Below are 24,759 nucleotides of genomic sequence, written 5' to 3'. Positions count from 1 at the left end.
TCATTAGAGATTGTTTTCATATAAGCAGCTCAACAGATAAATGAAGGTTTAGGTACAACAAATAAAGAAAAATATGACCATGAGCTTTCTGATAGTCTTATTTAAATAGAAATGATTCAGCAAGTGGAAAAGCCTGACTGGCCTTTCTTAGCTTGTTCATTTACTTTGAGCTCTGCTGTCATTTTGAATTGCCTTCAGTCACTTCAACTAGCCAACTATTCTCCTGTTTAACGTTGAGATGGAGATGTGTCTGAGAAAAGTATACATGCTGGTGTTACTGGAATGTGTGGAGAAATCAAATCAAGGTGAACAATTCAGACTGCTTTATGCTCATAGTAACAAGATAAAGAAACAGCAAGTAAAGCACCGCTGAACAGTTCCACCTGATTATAATAGGTTTTTAAAATCGAAAACTAATATGAACGCATCCTGACATTGTGAAGTTAGTTTTCTTTTTGTGTAAGGGAAAGGAAAGGATTAAAACATTCAAGTTTTTCCACTCCATTTCATCCGATGTACCCTTTCTACCACCTGCCAGCTGGTTTGCAGGATCCATGTTTTCAGAGTGTGATCATAAATAGCAGCAGTATGCACATGGATATTGGAACCATATGAGTGTTGAAAGCTACGCATTTCCTTCCAAGTGGCTAAAGGCAGTTCAGCCAGGTATTAGTGAGTGGAGGAAATATGTACTTCACCCATATTTGTGACCCCCACTAATGATGGACCAGGACCAAACCTGGCACACAGGACCCCCCCCCCCCCAATGACCCATTTAACGTCCCAGTGCGGGTTAGGGGAGGATGGACCACAGAGGATGGTACTTGCAGTAACTTTATCTGATTCAGCTCCCACAGACCACCACCAATGACAGATCAGGACCACAGATGACAGGGTTTGCAGTACCTTCACTCACTTCCACGAACTACTGAGACCCCCACTAATGACAGATATGGACCAAATTTGGCACACAGATCCAATGCAGCCAACTTTGAATACTGGTATGGTTTGGGGAGCACTGACTCACAATTTTGGGAATTGTAGTTCACCCAGATTCATATGCATTTTCTAATGGGTGCATTCATATATAGCAGCAGTATGCATGTTGATATTGGAACCATATGAGTGTTGAAAGCTACACATTTCCTTCCAAGTGGCTAAAGGCAGTTCAGCCAGGTATTAGAGTAAGTGGAAGAAATATGTATTTCACCCATATCTGTCCTCTTGTGAAATGTGGAGTTGAATGTAAAACAATCCACTTTAAAACAATAACAACAAGAGCTTCCATTTGCATCAATAAAACCCTGCCACTCAAAAAATGGAGCCTCCCCAACACAGGGGCCTTAAAATGCCTTAAAACCTCTCCACAATTACAGATGGGACAATAGTTGCAATTTTCTATGAATACATAACTCTGCAGCCCCCATAGACAAAAAGATATACATAGACAAAGGATTAAAAGTCGCAATGTTGGCACTGATAAGGCTTTCTTATGAAAAGTAGGTGGAGGATAAGAATTTGGCACCCAGGAGTTTCTGTACACACCACCAGAAATATGTCTGGAAACCCTTTAGCCTTTAATTCCACACTAAATGTCTGCTGGTGAGATGGACAGGAGGATAAAAAGCAACTGCAATGAAAAAGATTTGTTAGCAGGGCTCTGTGTACGCGGACAACAAGCCTTGTGGACAACACAACACCGGGGACTTAAATTAAGCCACAGCAAGGAAACATTTTCTCAAAATTAGAGGTTTATGCACCTTTTGCACTATGACCTGACTGAACAACACAGCAAAGAAAAACATAGGCTTCCAAAGGGTCTTATTCTGAGGTGACTGCTGCATGCTAGAGTAACAGCATTGCCCGAGGGCTGCTATTAGTCACAGGCAGAAAGAAGCCCTTTTTGGTACCCAATTTTCTTTTCATTTCTTTAACAAACCAGCTGGTTTGAAAATGTACTACTCTCATTTTACTGAGAAAGAGAGCCTCAGGATATTTTCCAGTTGCTAAGCCTATAAATTCATTGATGGCAACACTGAATCCAGGATCAGGCCATTTGTAGTTGAATTCTGTTGATCTGTTCATCTCTTCTTTCTATTAAAAGTGCTCTACAATTTCTTTCCAGATAAGAAGTTCTCTTCATATTTTGTAGTTGGATCTGTTATTTCATTATGGCAGTGCTCTTATCTAACTAACTTCAGCCAAATTTTTCCTACCTGCAAAAAATTCCTAACTTACCTGTTTTATTTGATACAGAGAATTTAGGAAAGTAGCATGTTTGATAGAAAATAAAGCAAGGATATAAAAAAATTCAGATAACACTAAGCATATTTGTTCAGATAATGATGTAAATTTGAGATTATTTGTTTAGTCTAATAAAAATGTATTTTATAGGAAATTTGGTATATTTTAAAGTATGGTTTGCAACTATTTATCAATGTTAGTCATCAAATAGATTGACTAGCATTTCTATTTTGCACTCCTTTTTCCAGTTTATCTTTGGCCAATAGTGCAGGGCTATAAGTGAAATGGAGTTATGTTCAATAATGACCGAAATGGCTTTTGACTGATTGCGTGATTTTAATACTGTATTTTAATGTTTATATTGCTTTTAATTTTTTGTTTTAATGTATATGTTTATTTTATTGTTTGTTGAAATGGCATCAAATTGTTGCTGATTGTAAGGCTGCTCTGAGTCCCCTTCGATGTGAGAAGTGCGGGATATAAATACAGTATATCTATATCTATACACATAATAAAAATGAAAAATGTGTATGTGTGTATGTGGCAGGGGTGTTCACTTACTCAGACAGCCTCCAGCCTCTACAAACAGCTATATTTCCACTGAATAGAAGACACCATGGCCCCTCTCTCCATTAACGTGCAGGTTATAGTGAGCACCATGAACATGTAGCCCAAACCCTGCCAGTGTCCTCCACAAACACCATTCTGCCCCCCACCCAAGTGAAGGCTTTCCTGCGGGGACAATTTCATTCTGGATGTTCTGTTTTTTCTCCAGGATGGACATCCCAGAGTTCCTTAATTTGCATGTCCCCGCCCACTTCCTCTCCCTTAACCTTTTCCTACTTTTTTCTATGGCATAGTTAACAGAGAAATTGATCAACAACTGAACAAGAGATTTGGGCAGAATTCACCATAATTTGCAGGAGTTGTACTAGACCTACATCCAGAGAGCACTGTGAACCCAACCAACAATGGATCAGGACCACACTTGCCACAGATTATGGGACTTGCAGTACTATTACTGATACTGTGATCCTCAATGACATTGGACTGAGACCAAACTTGGCACAAAGAAGCCCCATCACCAACTGAACATACTGTAGGGGTTTGTGGGCATTGTCCTTGATTTTGGGAGTTGTAGTTCACCCTTATCCAGAAAGCACTGAACCCAGCCAATGCCACATCCTAGACCAAATTTGACACATAGCTCTAACACAGCCAACTGTGCATGCAGGCGAGGTTTGGCGGTGATTGATCTTGGCTCTGGGTGCAATCCTTACCCTTATCCACAGAGCAGAGAGCCCAGCCAACTTCGGATATGGACCAAACTTAGCACACAGGCCCAACATGCGTAACTGTGCATACAGGCCTGGTTTGGGCGTGATTGACCTAGGATCTGGGATTGTACTTCACCCTTACCCAGAGAGCACTGAATCCAGCTGACATCAGATCTGGACCAAACGTGGCACACAGATCCAACATGCCCAACTATGCATACAGGTGGGGTTTGGGGGTGATTGACCTTAGCTCTGGGAGTTGTAGTTCACCCTTATTCACACAACACTGAACTCGGCCAACTTCGGATCTGGACCAGACTTGGGTTTTTCCTAATAAATAGAGTTACACATTACCAAACCAAAAATACAGAATACCCCAAAACAAACAATGTCCTCATCTAAAAGGCTGGGCACTGCCAGGTCCCCAAGCTAGTATATAACAAAAGTCAGTGGGTGTATGTGTGTTTGTATGTATGCGGTGGTGTTTCCTTCTGCTTTCTGATTGGCTGCCACTTCCCACAGACCACTGCAACCCCCCACCAATGACAGATTAGGACCAAACTTGGCACACAGAGCCCCCATTACTCATTTTACATCCTGTTGTGGTTTGGAGGAGTATGGACTATGGATGATTGGACTTGTAATAACTTCACTCACTGCTATAGACTACTTTGACCCCCATGAATGATGGACTGGGACCAAACATGGCACACAGCCCCCATGACCCGCCTAACATCCTGGTGAAGTTTGGGGAGAGCATACCATGGATGATGGGATTTGCAGTACTTTCAATCACTTCAGCTCTCACAGACCACTGTGATCCCCACTAATGATGGACCAGGACTAAACCTAGCACACAGGACGCCCCCCCCCCCCCCGATCCACTTTACGTCCTGGTGAGGTTTGGGGGAGGCTGGACCATGGATGATGGGATTTGCAGTACCTTCACCTGATTCAGGTCTCACAGACCACAGAGAATGGGTGCATTCATAAAAAACAAAAGCAAATACTGACTTCTTTCTAATACATAGTGTTACAAATTACCCATTGGATATTATCTAACATCCAAAAAACAACAACAACACAATGCCTTCTTCAAATAACTCAGGCACTGCCGGGTACCCAAGCTAGTAAATAAATAAATAAGTCCATACTCTAATAAATGAATGAGGGGGTCCCTATTGAAATTTCATATATTAATCTGAGAAAAATATTTATTGGCTCCAAAGCTGGATCAGTGATGCAAACAGACATTAAACATTTCAATTTTCAGTTCCATGGGAAGGTAAATTTGGTGCAAAAAGACTACCAGCACAATAATCCACACTTGCTTAGAAAAATCTGTAGTTTCAAATAGGAAGTATTGAAAGCTGACAGTATGAAGAATTCTGTATCACATTTTAAAATGATTCTTTATTAGTGACAACTGAAACTCAGGTCTTAAGACATAAATTGACTCTTTTCATTTCCTTCTTTCTATCAAAGGACAGTCATACTAATAGGTTAATATCAATCAAGAGTCCCTTTAACTATCAGAAAGTAGGTTATCAGGCTTGGTCAGCTATTGTATTCCACTTATTCCCAATCCCTCCCTCTCTAAAGTCTTTTAATAATAATGTTAAGTGATCTCTTATAGCACTGTAATATTCTTCAAAATTAGAAATGCTCAGAATGACTTGCATAAAACGAGCAATTAAAATAAATGATAAAAAGTAGAATATTGCAGCGAGAGCAACTGTGCATGATCAATTCCAAAATTAATTATCATAATGCTCACTCTAAAATCAGAAAATGGGAAGACAGCATGCAGGGAACAAGCTTCCCACAGGAGATCAACAAAAGAGAGCAGGAGAAATCCAGCAATCCTGGTGTAAATTCCCCCAAATGTTTTGATGGATGAGTCACTGACCCACATTCTGCCATGAATGATACCAGAGCTTGTAATTACCTGGTTCAGTCTATGAATTTTACCTAGCTCATAATGCTTGGATACAATAGAAATTAAATGCTACCTTTAAAAACTCTTCAAAGGCTCTGAATGGCAAAAAGATTATTGACTTAAGGCTTGAGCTGAACTCAGTTAGGTTAAACCTATTTTTAGTTCACAGCAGACTGTTTTTAGTAAGACAGAGATGAGAAAATAATCTCCCAATGGGATTTTTAAGTTTCAAGGAAATGGTGGAAAAGCCCAAATGACGTTCATGAGTGTTGGGTGAAGCTTATATTCTAAAGAATAGTATGCTCCAGAGTATTTGTTATTCTGGAGTTCTACAATACCATATATATGTCCCACCTTTTATGTCCCAGTGTAAATTCAGAGCTTAGTTATGTTTATCAGTATCTCAGTGAGCTGAAACTGACCAGGCAAGATGCATTAAGGAAATGGAAACAATCCAGATGGCCAAGCAATTTATTCATCTCAAATTCCCACAAAATTCCTGTATTTTTATTTCTGTTCAAAAATCTAAAATATAACAGCTAGTTTATTTGAAGGCTTTTTACTCTCCTGAGACCACACAACAACTAGTGCTGCAGGTGAGAGAGCTATTTGATAGTCTCTATAAATGGAAGCCTGGGTTAAAGCAGCCAGGGCTTCACGTGTGTGTGTGTGTGTGTGTGTGTGTGGGGGGGGGGTCCTAGGTTTTTAAGCCCAGTCTACTCTCTCATGATCCTCTTATAAAAGTTCAGTGTACACTTTGGCACCTCCTTGTAGTGAAAGGTTAGGGGCTGGAATGGCCTCTTTAGATCATGGAATCCAGAGCGTTCGAAAGGAATTTGCCTTTGGAACTAACCTCCCCAGCCCTTATAAATAGGGAGGGAGTGCTCTGGGTTAGCTTTCCAGTAAATGACTGACTGGGTGAGCAATCCATAGACAGCATCAAAATTTGGATTAAATAACAGGTTTTAAAAATCAAAGGATCTGACAGCAAGTCCAGGCACAGACCTATCAGCTTCAGGAAATAGTCCCCAACCATCCTGACACCTTCCTTTGTAGTGAATTTTACAAGTCCGCAAAATGGACGAGGGACATCCGGTGGAAGGTTGTTTTTTTTAAAAAAAAAATCTCTCCAAGATGCGCTGGATTGTATATGTGTTTATGAGGATATGTAAATGTGCACACAAGCAGATTTCTTATCTCTCTTTTCACCAAACTATACATTCAAGCTCTGCTTAATATCATAAAGATAAGTACAAAGGAATGGCTGCAAAGATCGAATTGCAACTGTTTCCCATTGTGCTTCCGTGTAGCCACCTGTGTGTCTGTGGGTCCATATTTTGACAGCCCTAATCAGCTGTTTCTTTTTTTAAAAAAAACATGCACATGTGCTGGAGCACTTCACATCAGGGTATAGGAAGGAAGTCAAGTGTTTTTCATGATTGCAGGGATATACAATCATGTAAATATGCACATTTTTGGCCAGAAGTTGGTTTTAAGAGTACCTTTTAAACACATGCTTTTCAACTGTTAACCCGATTTAGCTTGCAATTTTGTGAAATGTCATTTAGGCCCCCCCCCCCCACTTTTTATCCCAGTTTCTTCTGGATTTTAGTGCATGTGTAGAAGGACCCTTACATAGGTCAAATAAAGTGGCCATGGTTGAATCCATTTTTTGAGGCCTGGCCTCATTATTTCATGGTTGGTCATTACATCTTGTCTTCCCCCTTTCCTCCTTACTCATTTCTTCCTTTTGCCAAATAAATTTTCTTAAATGGCATTTATTGGTTTAAAAATTAATGTCTCTAGAGTTTACTTACAAACAAAGATTAAGTCCTCCTGTACTCTTAGTATATGTCATATGGTTTTGGTAAGTTCTGGATCTGTTAAAATTGGGGAATGAAAGTATGAAATTCCTTACTGTTTTAAGATTTTATGTAGCTGGGCTGAAGATGACAGAGAAGAGTAAAGAACTTTGCAATGAGACGTAAAACAATCTAAGTGGCCAAACAGTAGCAGCCTTTTTTGGGAGGGCAGGATAAATATTACTGGTGGTTTGTTTGGTACTTACTGATATTTAAGACATACCCATTTTAAATCCTTTTAACCAAGATGTCATATTTTAATTTTAAAATTTTGCAATAAATTACACAAATTAAATGTAAACATCATAAACTCTCATGGATATGGGGGGAATGTCCCCTCCCAAAAAACCACCCAATATGACATTAATCAATATACAGACCATGCTCAAAAAGTGGATGGTGGAAAGGAGGTATTGGAAGCTTCTCTATCATCTGTGGCTCACAGAAGTAGGCCTGAAGCCAAGCTGTGCACTGCTTCAGTGGTTCTGTCATATCTTCTGTGGCTCCGACTACCTCACAGGACACCAAAGTCTCTGGATGACTAGAACAAAAACAGAAGTTTGATATATTTTAAAATATTATTGTGAAAGAATTGTTACCCTAGAATGGCATAAACAAATTCCACGCGGAGCGAATCTTTTGTCTCAAATACAAAATCTCTCTCACAAACAGAATCAAATTACAAAAGATAGCTGCAATAAAGAACCTCAATTTCCAATTAGACAACAAAATCTATGTAATCCTTAAGTATATGTCATATTATTCAAATCTGAGGGGACAAAAATCTAGTACAAGTATAATAACATGATTTCAAAGTTGAAGGAACAAATAATATATATTTTAGCAAAAGGGAAAAAGCTCTCCTTAGTAAGTTTGCACAAAACATATCCGAACAGCTACAAGTAAAATGTCAGACATTTATTCAGCAACTGGCCCATTACTACTTTAAGACATGTGAACTATGGTCTAGTCCAGTGGTTCTCATCCTGTGGGTCCCTGGGTGTTTTGGCATACAAGTCCCAGAAAGATCAGCCAGTTTACCAGTTGTTAGGATTTCTGGGAGTTAAAGGCCAAAACATCTGGGGACTCACAGGTTGAGAACCACTGGTCTAGTCCAACTAGAGTAGAGCCACCATGGCTGGATCCATGGTGCTATATAATCTAGTTGCAGAATGCACATTAACTGTTTTAAACTGGATTGAGACTATGCTGCCATATAATCCACTTCAATGCAGTTAATTTGCATTCAGGAACTGCATTATATGGCAGTGTAGATTGGGCCCAAATCATTGGCCCATCTGATAATGATTTTACTAGGTTGCACCGGTATATATGTTCATTCATTTGTGAATATCTGTCCAAAAGAGAAATATATATAGGTAAGCCAGATATGGAGCACAATAAAATGGGACAAAGCAACAGGCTAATTTGGAAATTTTTGCTTTCAGCAGAGTAAGATTGTGCTTTGATCAAACTCATGACACAGAACCCTTTAGGCTTTACAACCAACAACCTGGAACATCCTGCAGCTAGGAAGAAGTGCAATGGAGAAATCATTGTCTTTGAAAACTGCACAGACATAGAGAGGCATGACATACATTTATTAATACTAATAAGTCATTTGTTACAGGAAATCTCAAATAGGGCAAAATGATTAAAATCACCAAGAAAAAGAAGAATTTACATTGTTGCTTTAAACAATGTTGCCCCATTTTGCAATTCATTTATTTCCTGGATTAAAGTTCTAACTGGTTGCTGAGAGAATTAAATAGAGCTTTTACAAATAGGCAGAACCTTAAAGGAATCTTAGCAAAACCCAATCCAAACCCTACAAGTTTTGCACTACAAATTTATATCTGTTTAGAGAAAAGGAAGATGACTTTAGACTTAATGAAATTATATTTAGTAGAAGGTAAGTGAGAAAAATTCCTGAAAGGGGAGGGTTGTGATTTCTCGAGAAATGGATATTTGTAAAATCCCTGTTTTATCAAGCAGGTTACTGGTCCAATACCCATTTGGACATAGTTTCTTCTCCCTCTGTTTTATCCTTCTACTTATCTTATTTCTCACTGGTAATCTATAATCACAGAGTTGCTTGAATTAGTTACCATCCTACCTCTCTCTCGAGAATACAGATATCTTTTATTTTTCAGCCTTTCAAAATTTACTTAACATGAAGCCCATAATTCTAAGCATTTTTCTCCTCTTAAAAGTACACCTGCAGAATGTTTATAGTAGGAACATTTATCTTAAAATTCATGCTTTAAACATACATTTAATATCCCAACTTCTCGTTTTCCCCACATATTTCTGCTATATGCTTCTAATCTAATGATTTCCTAGGATTAATTACTTATTCATGGTTGATACCCTCACAGGTTCTTTTAATATTCTGCAAGAGGCATGTATGATGATCAATTTAACGGATGCGCCATGATATACATGGATAAAAATAATAACAGAAGACATTTGTGTTATGAAAAAGTTTACTATTTCTGCTTTTTAAAGAAACAAGTCTTGTAGAACTTATCCTTCTTCCTTTTTTTAAAATAAAGAATCATAATAAGAGTATTGGTGACAGTTATGTTTACAAATATGATAACTGATAAATGTAAACCATTGTCAAGTAACACCAAGAATTTACTCAAAACTTCTTGGACAGTGGGCAAGGCATCTAAATAATGCTTTATTGCCTTGTATTAAAATCTAAAAACTTGCTCATTATTGCATGCAGAACTTTCATTAAAAAGAACAAGACAATCTTCATATATCAATCATCTCAAGTACAGCTACAGCAAAATAAGCAACAGACTTTCAGTACATTTTTTGTACAATTCTCAGTGCATGAGCAAAGGATATGCTTCAATTTTGATACTAGAAAATGGAAGTTTCACATTGTAATTCTTTCTTATATTAACGCATTAGAGATAGCAACAGAGAATAGTATCCTAGTCAGCAATCACCCAATCTAATTGTTATTCTGGAATGATTTGCTAAGGGCATCACATAGGAAAAGCACTCCACCATATTTACACAGACTCAGGCTGGATCTATAATCATCATCATCATCATCATCATCATCATCATCATCATCATCATCATCATCATCATCATCATCATCTTTATTTATATCCCGCTCCATCTCCAAAGGGACTCAGGGCGGCTCACAACATAAATACAATAAAATACAACACAATAAAACACATAGAGTGAAATAAACAATTAATAACATCTACATATATTGCCCTCTATCCCAGGATCTGATCCCAGATTATATGATTTGAACTGGATTATATGAGTCTCCACTGCCATATAATCCTGGCTATGGAACTAAGCATTTGGAAAGTAGTACAGAGCAACATGCAGCTATGAAGTGAATGGAATGCAATGTAAATTGTAAAGGATTATGATTTTGTGTCTATGTGCAATGTTTAACAGTTTATGTAACTGTTATTTATATGGCATTGTTTTTTATGATTTTTATACATAATGTATTTTATATTTGTATGTTTTAATGTTGCACTGAATATTGCCAATTTGAAAGCCACTGTGAATCCCCTCTGGGGTTGAGATAGAATGGGGTAAAAATGCAATAATAAATAAATAAATAAATAAAAACTGGGATAGGCAGACAATCTGGGATCAGATCCTGGGATATAGGGCAGTGCAGAAGGGACCTCAGACTTTATTCTTGATTTTACTACCACTCCTCCTGCAGCTGCCCCACGTTGAAGAATAGTTTTCTCAGTCTAGAAGCAAAGGTTCGGACTTGTCAGAATTCTTATTCATCTCAGAATAGCTGTAAGAGAAGCAATGGTGACATCAACAAAGGATCCACCAGCCGTATGGTAGCAGATCCACCAGTTTGCCCATCTATATCCATGTAAAACATCGATCTGCTTCCCTCAAATGAATATTTATTCTCGCGCTCCCACCACCGTCTCAAGTGCGGCTGGTGAGGACGAGGGAACGAGCCTTCTCGGCAGTGGCCCCCCGGCTCTGGAATGCACTGCCAAAAGAGATCAGGCAATCCCCTACATTATCCAATTTCCATAAGGAACTGAAGACCTGGTGGTGTTGGCAGGTTTTTGAGTAATTACATTGGACTACCGCCGATTTCTGGGCCTGAATATATTGCACAAGATTTCCCTAGCCTAAAATGATAAATTTTAATATATTGGTTTTATGGTTCCCGTCCCCTTGATCTGGTCATGTAAGTGTGATTTATTGTTATAATTGTATTGTTTTACTTTGTTTAATAATGTGTATTATGTTGTTATGTAATGTTTGTGTTTGCTTTTATGACTGTAAACCGCCCTGAGTCCCATCCGGGAGATATGGCGGTATATAAATAAAGTTTTTATTATTATTATTATTATTATTACTTATAATAAGTGAGAATTATTTCACAAGAAAAGAAATGATTTATTTTTTAAAATGTGTCATTTTTATTTATTTTTGAAGAGATCTGTGCTTTGGAACAATGAAATAGCTCTCAATTGTCAACTTACACATAAACTCCTTAACAAGAAAACCTTTTTAAAAAAAATGTAAGCAGAGTTGCATATATGAATGTCAGTTGTAGAACACTAGTTAGAAATGACATTAAGCCTAGCACATGCCCTCTCATATTCTCCTCCAAACAAGCATTATAGGAGACAGAGCTAACCCTAACAAGATTGTGTTAGCATACAATCTTGTATGGTCCTCATAATATTGGACCATAACCTTTCAGTATGTGCAGTAAGTCAGGTAGACCATGGGATGAGCCACGTAAGCCTGGAGAATAAAGCTGATGTGACACAATATTTGCATGTCTATGGACAGACTGACCGAGCAACTTGTTTCCCCAGTCTTTCAGCATGAACTGCAATTTTTATTTCTCATGTTTCTCAAAAATTATGTATTTCTCTTACAAGCAGTAATAGCATTTATTGGTCCATTGCAGATATTTCATACCGCCTTTCAAGTATATTCACGGCATTATTTACAAAAATAATTTCCATTTACATATTTTAATATTTTAAAACATGACATTAAAATATATTATACAAAATCTGTTGAAGTTCCTAGTAGCATGGTTGAGAGAGAAATGCATATAAAGTACATACATACTGCTAACATTTTGTGTGGACATTTTTTAAAAAGGTTGTTACATCAATACCTTGATGTCATTTAAACAGTCTTCTTTGATAGATGAAGGCAAAACTAGCCCTCAAATTGCAGATGAATTGTCTAGTCCCTAATGATTCCAAAACAATTACAGGATGCAGAGCAATCTAGTTAAATTTTATTCAAAAGCTTACTACACTTGTGTTTTCTCTTATTTTTCTATCAATGAAACCCAGGAGGCTTAAGCACAATTCATTATGTATGAGACCCAACTTACAGTGCTTGACTGTTGATTAATAGGAAAGTTTGCGGTATGTACATTTGCAACATTAGATGCATACAATATGCTAACTTATTCTTCCACTGAAGCTAATTATTTACAAAAATGACTACTTGAGACTACAATTTATTAAATGCATGCATCCAGTTTCAATTTGGCCCCAAAAGACAGCCTGGAATGAAGATCTTTTACTTGATGTGACAAATTCTGGAAACAGTGTTATTAATATTGTAAATGTAACAAATGAAGAGTTCAGATAGCCTTATGTCTATGTTGTGTTTGTTCTTCTCAGCTAAATCAATTAATAAAAACAGCCTTTCAAGAAGTTTAATACCCACATAAGGGTCCCCCCCTTTTGAAATGAGCTTTTCATAGACAAGGTATCAATATATTAGTAATAAGGATTTTTTTTAAACAAAGGGAACAGGAACTTATTTATAAGGAAGGTCTTTCAATTATACTCAATGATTTTTCCGAGACCTTTTTAAAGAAAGTAATACAACATTTGAAGGATTATCAAAGCATTTCCAAAATATCTTCATTGCAATTTTCATGGGTTTGGCAGCTTATATCCTGTTACCTTCAATGGGATTTTAAACAGCCAAACTCTGTGCAGGATTGTAGTCCAATAAAAGGATTTATGAGTGTACTTCAGAACTGAATGTCTCACACATAAACAAAACACAATCATCTGGGTGCTGGACTGCCTAAGCAACCATTTCGACGGCGAATAGTACTCATATGCCTCTGGTGAACCATAGAGCGTATACTTCTTTCTACAGCTTTCTTACTACCACTTGTGGCACCAAGAGTGCAATTGTTTTCTTTGGAAGTTACTACATACACTTTAGAGGTGTGAGCAGTCTCATGCCTATGTCCATATGGCAAGATAAGGAGAGGGTTTTTTGATGGGAGGGAGGACATGACTCCCTCCCATCTAAAGACTCAACTGATATGATGGAAGGTCATTAAATACTATCAACTGTCTTGTGCCATTAGGATTTTGACTAGATCCTGCCCATCCATCTATCTATCTATCTACCTACATACACACACACACACACACACATATACACACACATCTATATATACATACACAAGGGTGGGTCTAAAAGTTTTGCCTCCTATGAATGAACATATAACAGCAGAAATTGCTACAGATCACAGCCTAAACTGTCCTTTACACAAAACTATTGTTCAACATAGTCACCATCAATATGTACACATTTGCGCCATTGTTTAACCCAGGCATCAATACCATTTTGGAAAAATTCAGGGTCATGCTTCGTGACCCATGATTTTAAAGCTGATTTAATGTCATACAAGTACAGTAGAGTCTCACTTATCCAACATTCGCTTATCCAACATTTTGGATTATCCAACGCAGTCTGCCTCCACAGCTGTTTCTCTAGGCAGCAAGGACTGAACTTTTTACGGATTTAATTTCCGACAATGTTGTTCATTTTAGGCAATTCTAACTTATTTGTAGTCAATTTCTTAGTAGCCAATGTTTTTGTAGTCCATGTTTTCAATACATTGCAATGTTTTGGTGCTAAATTCGTAAATACAGTAAATTACTACATAACGTTACCGTCTATTGAACTGATTTTTCTGTCTATTGTTGCAAAACATGATTTTTTGGTGCTTAATTTGTACAATCATAACATAATTTGACGTTCTTAATCCCTCCTTATTATCCAACATTTTCGCTTATCCAAGGTTTTACTGGCCCGTTTATGTTGGATAAGTGAGACTCTACTGTAATTGAATCTGAAACCATGTAGGTTGTCTTTTTGGACCTCTAATCCAGGGAGCAGTGTGAGCTCCCGATGTTAGGCCCAGCTTCTGCCAACCTAGCAGTTCAAAAACATGCAAATGTGAGTAGATCAATAGGTACTTCTCCGGCGGGAAGGTAACAGTGCTCCATGCAGTCATGCCAGCCACATGACCTTGGAGGTGTCTTTGGAAAACGCCGGCTCTTCGACTTAGAAATAGAGATGAGCACCAACCCCCAGAGTCGGTCACAACTGGACTTAATGTCAGGGGAAACCTTTACTTTACTTTACCTAGGACTCTAGCTGGGCCTGCGTAAATAATTACATTCAATATATATTCAAATGAATTATTTTAATGGAAATCCATATACATATACATATACACATACACACAGGCTTATAGATTTTAGTCCTTAGAATAACTTCTAGAATTGGTTGTCCTTACAGAACGTTATACTGTTTCCACAATGGTGCCAAGGTCAGCTTTATCATAGGCAATTAACTATGCAAGTAGTTGCTTCAGGGCAACTTTAATATGCACACCTGACTTTACTCATTTATTTTCTCAGGTTCTCCATCTCGGGCCATACCCTTCAGCTGTAAGTTTCCCCCTCAGTACCAAACAATTACCATCTGGTGCAACCCGCTCTCCTCCCAGCAAGCAACACAACAGTATTTCCTTTGCCTATCACCAAAATTCAGGGCTTAGTCAAACCATAGAACAAGAATATCAAGAATCTAATATTCTTGTCCCAAGTTGAATCACGTGCATCTGCAAAAACAATATAAATATTTATTTCCTAATCATTAAGACATTTGTGTTTGAAATTTCATGTGTCTACAGAATGTGTGTCTAGGATTACAGTAATCACTCTGTGTAATATTTTGAAATGGGATGTATTAATTGTCTTTTATCTCACAGATATCTAGCATTAAGTGTTCATTAGAGACTGTATTTTGAAATAGATGGCAATTCTATTGTGGTTTATATGCATCACTATAGTGCTTCTGTGAGTCGCCTCGAGTCCCCCCGGGGAAATGGTGGCAGGATACAAATAAAGATTTATTATATTATTATTTTTATGAACAAGAACTTACCTCAATAGGCAGTTAGAGGAGGTGGTTAAGAGCAGCCTGTAAACTTCAGGCTATAGATAGTTGCTGATTTTTCTGATCTTTTCTTTTAATATGAAGAACTAGACACAAGTTCTACAGCTAAAGGGAAAAGCATGGAATGACTGCATATTCATGTCTAGAATATGAGACAGAACGCCAGATGTTTAATTGAAAAATCAAATATTCATATATATTTTTAAACAATGTAATTTCAAATGCCTACTGTTCAGCAAAGAACGCCTGTAAAACATAGTGAATCAAGACAGGCATGTAACGTACTTTCCCCAAATGATATATCACAAGTTACAATATTAAGCCAAGAAAGTGTTTGTGTGTGTGTCCCCAAAAAGTACTATTGACATAATAATAATAATAATAATAATAATAATAATAATAATAATAATAATTTATTTATGTCCCACTTTTCTACCATTGTTGGGATTCTAAGCGGTGTAGTGTTAAAAGCAACAAAATTACAGACATAAAAATACAACAAAAACAAAATTTATTTACTTCATGTCAAAAGCATTGCCTAAATAAGTATAAAACTGATAAAATAGAGGGGGCACAAGCAGCTCAATAACTTTAGACCAAAAACAGGCAACAGCAATTGCATAGTCTGTAGCTTTAAACAATTCTTCCTCTGTGCATGAGGCAGGGCATTGTGGGCAAGCATACAGATCCGGAATTGTTTGTTCTGCTCCACAGTCACACAAGGTCGAGGATTCCGATAGTGCCATTTTGCCAGGTTTGGCTTTTTCCCACAGTATCTGTTGATAAGCCCCCATGCAGGCTCCATAGTTAGCCATCCTGAAAAGAAGGAGGGCACTGGAATAGAGTTTTCGACCGGTGGCATCAAAGCGTTTACCTTCTCGGTCGCTTGGGGTGTTTGACTGTCGGCCTGAGGATTGGGCTGCTTTGACCACAACGGAATTGGGGTCAGGATGGTGCTTTAGACACTCTAAGTAATCATCATCCATCCGGTATCATGCTTCGATCCTTTTCAAAGTCAGAGGTATCGATGACGGGGTTTTCCAGGAGGCACGAATCACATCAAATAGCTATGGGAGAAATGGCAGCAAAGTGGCCAGAGGAGCTTCTGCCTGGACCCTCTTAAACACTGGGTCTGTGATGGCCTTAGATGTTTGTTTTATTTCCAGGCCAAGAGCATCGTTCATTCGGACTATTTGATCGGTGAAAGCACAAACATTGTCCATCGGAGATGGAGGGTCGACCACATAGGCTTCTGGAGCAGGTGAGAAGTCAAGGCCTAGCGACAAGACCAAGTCGGAATGCACAGATTCTGGTTATTGTCCTGCTCATCGCCCTTGGTCCCTTGAGGGGACCAAAGAGGAAAGGGTGGCATTATCTCACGAGGTAGTAAGGCCAGTAGGTCGGAGGAGGAGGCTGTTGAGAGTCCTTCAAAGCGGAGGCTTGTGCAGCTCTAGCAAGATGATCCGTTTACCTTTTCCTTTCAGGGGTCACCGAGGGAGGGGACAGTTCCTGGCAGACTTGAGGTTGTTGAGTTTGAGTCTCTGGAACCGAAACCCGGACCACAGTCTGAGTAGAGTGGTGGGGTGAGTCCTGGATTTCACCCTCGGACAACTGGCGGATCGGAGATTGAGACAAAGATCTCTGAGGTTTTACCGGTTGGATCAGTGAGGACCTTCTCGATGAGGTGGCCGAGGAGGAAGGAATATCCTTCTTGGAGGAGGCTGAGGAGGAGGACCACTGCATCCTCCTCCTTTTCGATTGAGGTTGTATCGATGGAGCCCTCATCGATTTGCCTGGCGTTGTCAAGACCCAGGCTACGGCGCACCAATAACCATGCGCAGAGGCCAGATTCTATCTAATATCTTTATTAAAGGAATATATAAAGTCAATAAAAACAAGTGAAGAATAAAGTTCAGAAGTAGACCTTTCAGGAAAGGTCAAATATAGTCCAGGAAAACAATGTCCAATATGAGATATTAGAGTCCAAAGTTATAATCCAATAACCGAAACACACACTTTGCCAAGCAAAGTGTGGGGAAATGACAAGGTCCTTTAGTCCAATGGAGCTTGACAACAAGGCTGAGAAACAAACTAGATTCTTGGCAAACAAGGCTTGATACGAGGCAACAAGAAGCAAGAAGCAAGAACGAGGTCCGTGACGAGGTCCGGGGAACAAGGCTGGCTTGGAACTGGAACAAGATCCGTGGCAAGGTCCTGGAAACAAAGGAACTGGAGTAGCGTAGTCTACACACGATCTCACTCCTGAAGCTGACGAATTGACTCCGCAAGAATCCCCTTGCGGGAAACAGCTATATAGGATCTTGTTTTCCCGCCAAGGAACACTTTCCCTGGGGAACAAGAAGTGAAACCCAAACTGTGTCCAGATGCAAGACTCCTTAAGATTTCCCAAGGGAAACAGGCTTAATCAGCTAATTGTCTGGCAGCGATCCTGGCGCTTCAGCGATTCGCCTCCCGAGCGCCTCTATCTCGATTATAATTATCCCGGCGAGAGAACGGAGGAGAATTCTGCCCAAGGCTTGTTTGGCTGACTTCTTGAGGGCAAACATCCTGCAGGTGCAGGGGCTCCGATTCTGGCTGAATCGGTGGGAAACCAAAGTTTTCCTCTTCGTCTGCCACAATAGTACTAGGAACGGGACTACATGGCCCATGAGACATCACAGGCGTTGGCAGGATAGGGCAGGAAGCTACAGAGTCAGAATGGGCATGGTGTGGTTCCTCATGGGCCTGCTTGAAGGCGACCTTCATCACTGATGTCGAAGGAGGGGATGCCACGTGGAATCAGACCGACGTTGCGGAGGTGACGGAGCTCAAAGTTGAGGACGGGCTGATTCTGCCCGATCGAGTTGACACTGTGGCGGTGGTTACCATACAAGGAGGTTTCGAAGCTTTAGAAACCTTCAAAGTTTTGGAATTTTTCAAAGACATCAAGCTGGCCTTTTGTGGAGCTGAAGTGGAAGATGAGGGTGGAGGTGCGAGAGATCTCTGGTAGAGAAGCTCGTTAAGGTTGTTCTTTCTTGCCTGGGCCATGAAGGCGAGGCAATGGCGGCAAGATCCAACTACGTGGCCCTCGCCCTGGCAGAGGAGGCATTTGGCATGCCCATCTGAATCGGGGATCTTGGCTGCACATTCAGTGCATCTTTTAAATCAGGTAGTAGGCATCAGGAAGATTCCGAAGCAAGCTTTGCGGCGGGGAAAAAGTAACTGGGGAGCGTGCGCCCAGGGCTGACTTTTATGCCCTGCGGGGAAAGGAGTGGGGTTACCGCCAAAATTTAAAAGATTCAGCTTGGAAGATTTTTCGTTGGAGCCTGTGCAGGCGCAGATAACTTCACTAGTGTGCATTCACAGAGTACACGAAGAAAAAGGAAGAGCTACTGGCCAAAATGTCTAAGGATATTTGGTGTGACATCTTATGTACACAAGAAACACAAAGAGATATCACAATGAGAAGACCAAAAATTCTTGGAATGCTACTGGCAGCAGAATGACCTCACAGAAAATATGGTAGTGCCATTTTTGTACAATCTGGTGTAGCAATTTCTGCAACCTCTCCCACAGAAGTGACCAACATCATAATGAAACAAACAGATTACACGATTCATATCCCATATAAAACTATTAACAGTTAAAAAAACTACAACGTATACTATTAACAATTCCCTGTGCCTCACACCACTGAGGATATCCATGCACCATTTAAGCTAAAATCCTAAAACACAATTTTCTTTAGGCCACATAAAAAACATTGCTCAATTCTTTTAAAAGAACCAAATATCCTCCTGAACTTTGTTTAATAACAAAAAAGCATCCCGTTGATCAAAAATTGTAAAAGCTTTGGGAAGGCTGCACAGAAACTTTTCTGATGTGGTCATGAGCTGTATATTTGCTAATCCTGGCATAAGGACCAGTTAAGTGATAGTGAAAACCATCCATCTAAATCATTTAATTTATAAAACTCCAACTAGGCAACTCCAAAAGCATTCCAACAAATGTGAAAATCCGTTGCCTATGTTGTAGGTGAGGGGCAAAATAGTGAACTTTCTCATTATTGCATGCAAGAACAAAACACTCAAGACTTGACATCTCCAAAGTGTAAATCACAATATCCCCCCCCCCCCCCCCCCGATGCTGAGAACTAGTTCATACATACATAAACATTTAGTGCTCATCCCATTAGAAATTCACACGAGATAGATGAAGTGTTTCTTATGGAAAAGAAGTTACAGAAGTTTTTTTTCCCATAGTGATGAATCTTGGATGTTACAATTGCAAATGCCAGTTTTCACCAGATAATACGATCAATGTATAATGAGCACTCAGTCACAAGTGAATTGGACTCATTTCAGTACATTGCGTTGGGATTCAAAAATTACTATGTGTGTGTTTTTAAACCACAGCAAAAGAAATCACACATGTTGTTTTACAACACACTATAGTTTTATGGTCCCAAATCTACAAAAGCAATGCATTTTGATCACATTCATGGAATGTTCTCTCACTGTCTGTGCTGCAAAAGTAGTAGTGAGATATCTCATCATATGCAGTGTATTTCATAATATATTTTTGCACAGTTAAATATAATAAAACCTTTAAAAATATATATGCTCTGTGATTACAGACTTTGTAACACTAGGCTTCGCTGAGTCTGTGTTGTAGTTCCATTAGTGTGCATACAACATTAATAAATAACATTGCCACTTAAATGCCTTTCTTGTAAATTGGTTTGTTCTGTTCGGTATAAATAATACAAATTTCTCTGTTCCCAAGTATGTCAGATTCCCTTCACTTCCCTTTACCTATGCATAGCAAGCAACATGAGCCAAGGATGTAGTTTAATCTAGAAAGAAATTTGACAGAACAGGTATAATAATAATACGCTAACTGAGTAGCATAGCAAATAAGCATTATTTTGGCATATAACATGCATCTACCAACCACGTGTTAACAATAAAAATCAAGTCAAGGATTTAATCAAAGGCCACTATGATGCCTACAGCTTGAAAGCAACAAGGCGGTCTTCAATTCTAAACCCAACATTTAAAACTGATTTTATTGCCCTTGGGCAAAGGAGCAGATTTATTAGGACAAAAATATACATTAAAATTACCACTTTTTCTGCAACATGGTAAAAGCATATTCCAATTGGTAATGTTAATAAATTTAATAAATATTTATTTAAATCACACTTCCTACTTTTTTCCACCATCCAATTTTTATAAAGACCAAAATCTATAGAAAACACTGAAGTTCAGGACTAGAAATCCAATGCAAATCCACCTGCTTTGGGATCTGATATTCATCAAATATTAACTGAGATTTAAAGATACTTACAAGAACCATATCCAGTGTTAGGTAAGCTTAGGGGTGGTGCATAACTAATGTAAACAATATCTTGGTTAGCAAAAGTGTAGTGAGGTTGGAATGGTTAGATATTGGCTGATTTGATACTTGTGCAAGGATAAAAATAGGATTTTTGCAAGAAGAAGAAACTTTTTGCTAATGGGAATGAACTGTAGTTCTGCAATTCCTGAGGCTGCAGTCTTGTGCTTCTTTAACGGCTTCAGTAACATGGAGTAAATGGGTTTATTTGAGGAGCAGGATTTTAATACAACGTTCAAATATGGCATGACAGTTTGCTTGTCAATGGAAGGTCAAAACACAAAGCCCCCACTGGACATGTCTAAGATTTTTTTCATGAGAAAATTAGCTTGAAATCTCAATCATTTATAGGAAACTCTTTGGAACATTGAGGAATAACACCTTTTAAAAACAAAACTGTGCCACAGGATCTCTGGATTCCTGCGAATAGTCACTTTTCTACCTATTATGCACTTCAGTCTGCTGGAAGGGTTTCTAAAAAGTGGATTGAAGCAATCGTTGTTGGTAGCTTTGAACAGGCATAGACTGTATCTACAGTGAACACTTGGATGGGTGTAGAGCAGGAGTCCCCAAACTAAGCCCATGGGCCGGATGCAGCCCTCCAAAGTCCTTTATCTTGCCCCCACCCTCAATTTTAGACTTAGGCTTGCCCTAAGTCTGAAATGACTTGAAGGCACACAACAACAACAACAACAACAACCCTAATTAACTTGACTATCTCATCAGCAAGATGCAGGCCCACACTTCGGATTGAAATCCTGGTAGGTTTATGTTGGTTAAAATTGTTCTTATTTTTAAATATTGTATTGTTCTTTCATTGTTGTTTTTTTTGCACTACAAATGAGACATGTGCAGTGTGCATAGGAATTTGTTTGTACAGTGTTCCTTCACTTATCGCTGGGGTTAGGTTCCAGGACTACCCGCAATAAGTGAAAATCCGCAAAGTAGGGACACTATATTTATTTTAATATTTATACATTATTTTAGCAGTTATACACTATTTTAAGTCTTTATCAACCAATCGTGTGTTGATAAATCACCTCCTTCTCCTCCCATTGCCACTTGGGCTCCTTTTCTCTCTCTTTGGCTTCTCCTTCCTCCCTTCCTTAGGCTGTAAAGTGTAATTTTTATGATTTATAATAGTCTTTTAGAGTTTATTAAAAACTGCGAAACAGCGAATCCGCAAAAAGTGAACCTCGAAGTAGTGAGGGAACACTGTATTTTTTTTCCAAACTATAGTCCGACCACTCAACACTCTGAGGGACCATGGACCAGCCCTCTGCTTTAAAAGTTTGAGGACCCCTGGTATAAAGCATGATCAGCTCCTATGGCAAACAAATGCTGCATAGGGCTGGTCCAAGTTTGTCAGCCTATACTGAGCCATCTAGGGCTTAGTAGGTCACAAGCAACCTGGAAAGAAACTAATAGCCACTGGAGTTATTTTAGATGGAGTACAGTATGATCTCTATAATCTATCCCTGTAAACAGTTTAGCTCTTGGGGCCAGCTGAAACTTCTGAATACTCTTCAAAGGCAGTCTCAGGTAGAGTACATTACAGTAATCTAAATGGGATGTAACTAAGGTATGTACCACCAGGAGCAGATCCAATGTCTCAAGGAATGGGCACAGTTGGCGCACAAGCTTTAAATATGCAAAAAGACTCATAGTTTCCATATAAATTGAAGTTTCCAAATTCAAAGCTCAAATCAGAAGTACACCCAAACTGTGAACCTGTGTCTTTAGAGGGAGTGCAACCCCATCGAACACAGGCAGAATCCCTTTTCCCTGATCTGCCTTTTGACAGATCAGGAGCCTCTCTGTCTAGATTAAGCTTTAACTTTGTATAGTCAATTACTATTGACAAACACTGATGTAAAACCAAGACAGCACCTTGATTTCAGATGAAAGATATAACAGTTGGATGTCATCTACATATTGATGATATTGCACCTCACAACTGTGGACAACCTTCTTCCCTGTCCTATTGTTTTCATAGATGATCTACTAAGCCAACAATGCCTCCATCACACAGCCAGCCTTGAAACCAGATTGAAATGGATCTCATCCTGAAACCACTGTAACTGGAAGGCCACCACACATTTCAATTAATTGCTCCCAAATGGTATTTTGGATACTGGCTGATAATTATCAATTACAGAGGGATGCAGAGGTGGCCTTTTCAGCCATTGCCTCACAATTACTTCCTTTAGGCCAGTTAGAACTCTCACCACTTCTGGTCTTTTTAATGAGCCAGGAAGGGCAAGCATTCAGCACATAGGTGGTGGCTCTCATCTCTTCAAGGATCCTGTCCACATTCTCAACCTGAACAAATGGAAAAATATCCAATAACACTGGACCAGCAGTAGCCAAGGTCATATCTGGGCCTGATTCAGCTATGCCATCCAAGTTGGACTAGATCTGAGCAATTTTATCTGCAAAGTGCTGCGCTAATTCTTCACAATGAGTTGTTGAATGAGCTATATTTTTACTTGAGTAAGAGTGTGCAATAGACCTCTGATCACTTGAAACATTTCTGCTGAACAGCTCCTTGAAAATACAATGGTGGCAGCAAATAATAATGTCTATGTTGCCCATATTGCCATGAAGCAATCCTTCAAATAGGCTCCAGTCCATGCTTGATCAGACTCATTCCAAATCTGCTGCCAAACTTGCTCTAGTTTCCATCTCAGTTGCTTTATTATAGCCAAATCTTTGGAAATTATATCATAGAATACAGTAAGAGGAGACATTCAGGAGTGATTCTGTACACCATCCTGGTCATTCTCTATTCCAGAAATCATCCAGAGCTTCAACAAAATAAACTGTCAATGTGACAAGAAAATCTCTAAGAACTCCCAGAAATCTGTCAGAATACACTGACCTCCTGGAATGAACCATCCAAATCCATCTTCTACAAATGTAGAGCTCTTGAGTTCCAGTTAGTTTTATACTTGGCCAGGTAATGATCTGTCCATGACAACTGAACTGTAGAAAGGTCCTCCCACACAAAGATCACCACTGGTTGTTCTGTTTTGCAGTACAGAAAACAAGCAAAATGGGTAAGCCCAATTGGGACAGACCCATGGTTGTCATGGAGGCCATGAGGTCCATAGAGACTCGAACATCAATGTTGGGACCATCCCGGCTCGCTCAGAAAGGGAGACTTATTGAGCAACAGGGTCTGTGATACTGAATAGAACCTCTATTCTATCTTACCTATGCACCTTTAAGCATATATACTCAAAACCTGCAGACCGTGGGATAGAGCACCTGTTATGGGGGATGGAATCATGACAGATGACTGCAGTTCCACCCCCACCGCCTGCAAGTGCTGGCTGCTGCTGCACAAGGAAACCTGGCATGCAGAACTGAGCCAGATTAACCTCTCCACCCTGCTTCATCCAGCCAGGGTTCTCTGATGGAGGCCAGGTCAGCATTTTCACACAGGATCAAATCCTGAATGGCACTCGCTTTCCCATTCTCTAATCTGGAATTCAATAGCAGCATTTAAAATCCAGCAGGCCTATCACAAATGTTATCTATCTTGTTTGACCTTGGAGGCAATTATAATCCTGTTATCCATATGTGCACAGATTAGTATAAACTATGATCTGTCCATTTCTATCAGAATTGGTGACTCCCCTGTATCAGGCAACCTAAAATGTGGTCCTAAGTATTAGAGAAAGTATGTGTAACCGTGGTTGGCATTACAGGGAGCTTAGGAGTGGGAAGTCAAGAAAATCCTAGTTCCGCTGGGGCTGAG

General features: G+C 39.2%; 1 protein-coding gene across 3 annotated transcripts in view; it reads right to left on the bottom strand.

Annotated features, from left to right (window-relative positions):
* The window catches only part of mgmt (O-6-methylguanine-DNA methyltransferase), a 261,325-nt gene that overhangs the window by 58,219 nt on the left and 178,347 nt on the right, over positions 1-24,759 (bottom strand). For all 3 annotated transcript variants that reach the window (XM_008106688.3, XM_062976078.1, XM_062976077.1), the window contains one exon: positions 7,703-7,863. In XM_008106688.3, the coding sequence (XP_008104895.1) occupies positions 7,703-7,863 (161 nt within the window). The remainder of the gene's footprint in view (positions 1-7,702; positions 7,864-24,759) is intronic.

Source organism: Anolis carolinensis, chromosome 3 (genome assembly GCF_035594765.1).
Source record: "Anolis carolinensis isolate JA03-04 chromosome 3, rAnoCar3.1.pri, whole genome shotgun sequence".
Taxonomy (NCBI): domain Eukaryota; kingdom Metazoa; phylum Chordata; class Lepidosauria; order Squamata; family Dactyloidae; genus Anolis; species Anolis carolinensis.
The sequence above is the reverse complement of the archived record's forward strand: the minus strand, read 5'-3'. Positions and strand labels throughout refer to the sequence as shown.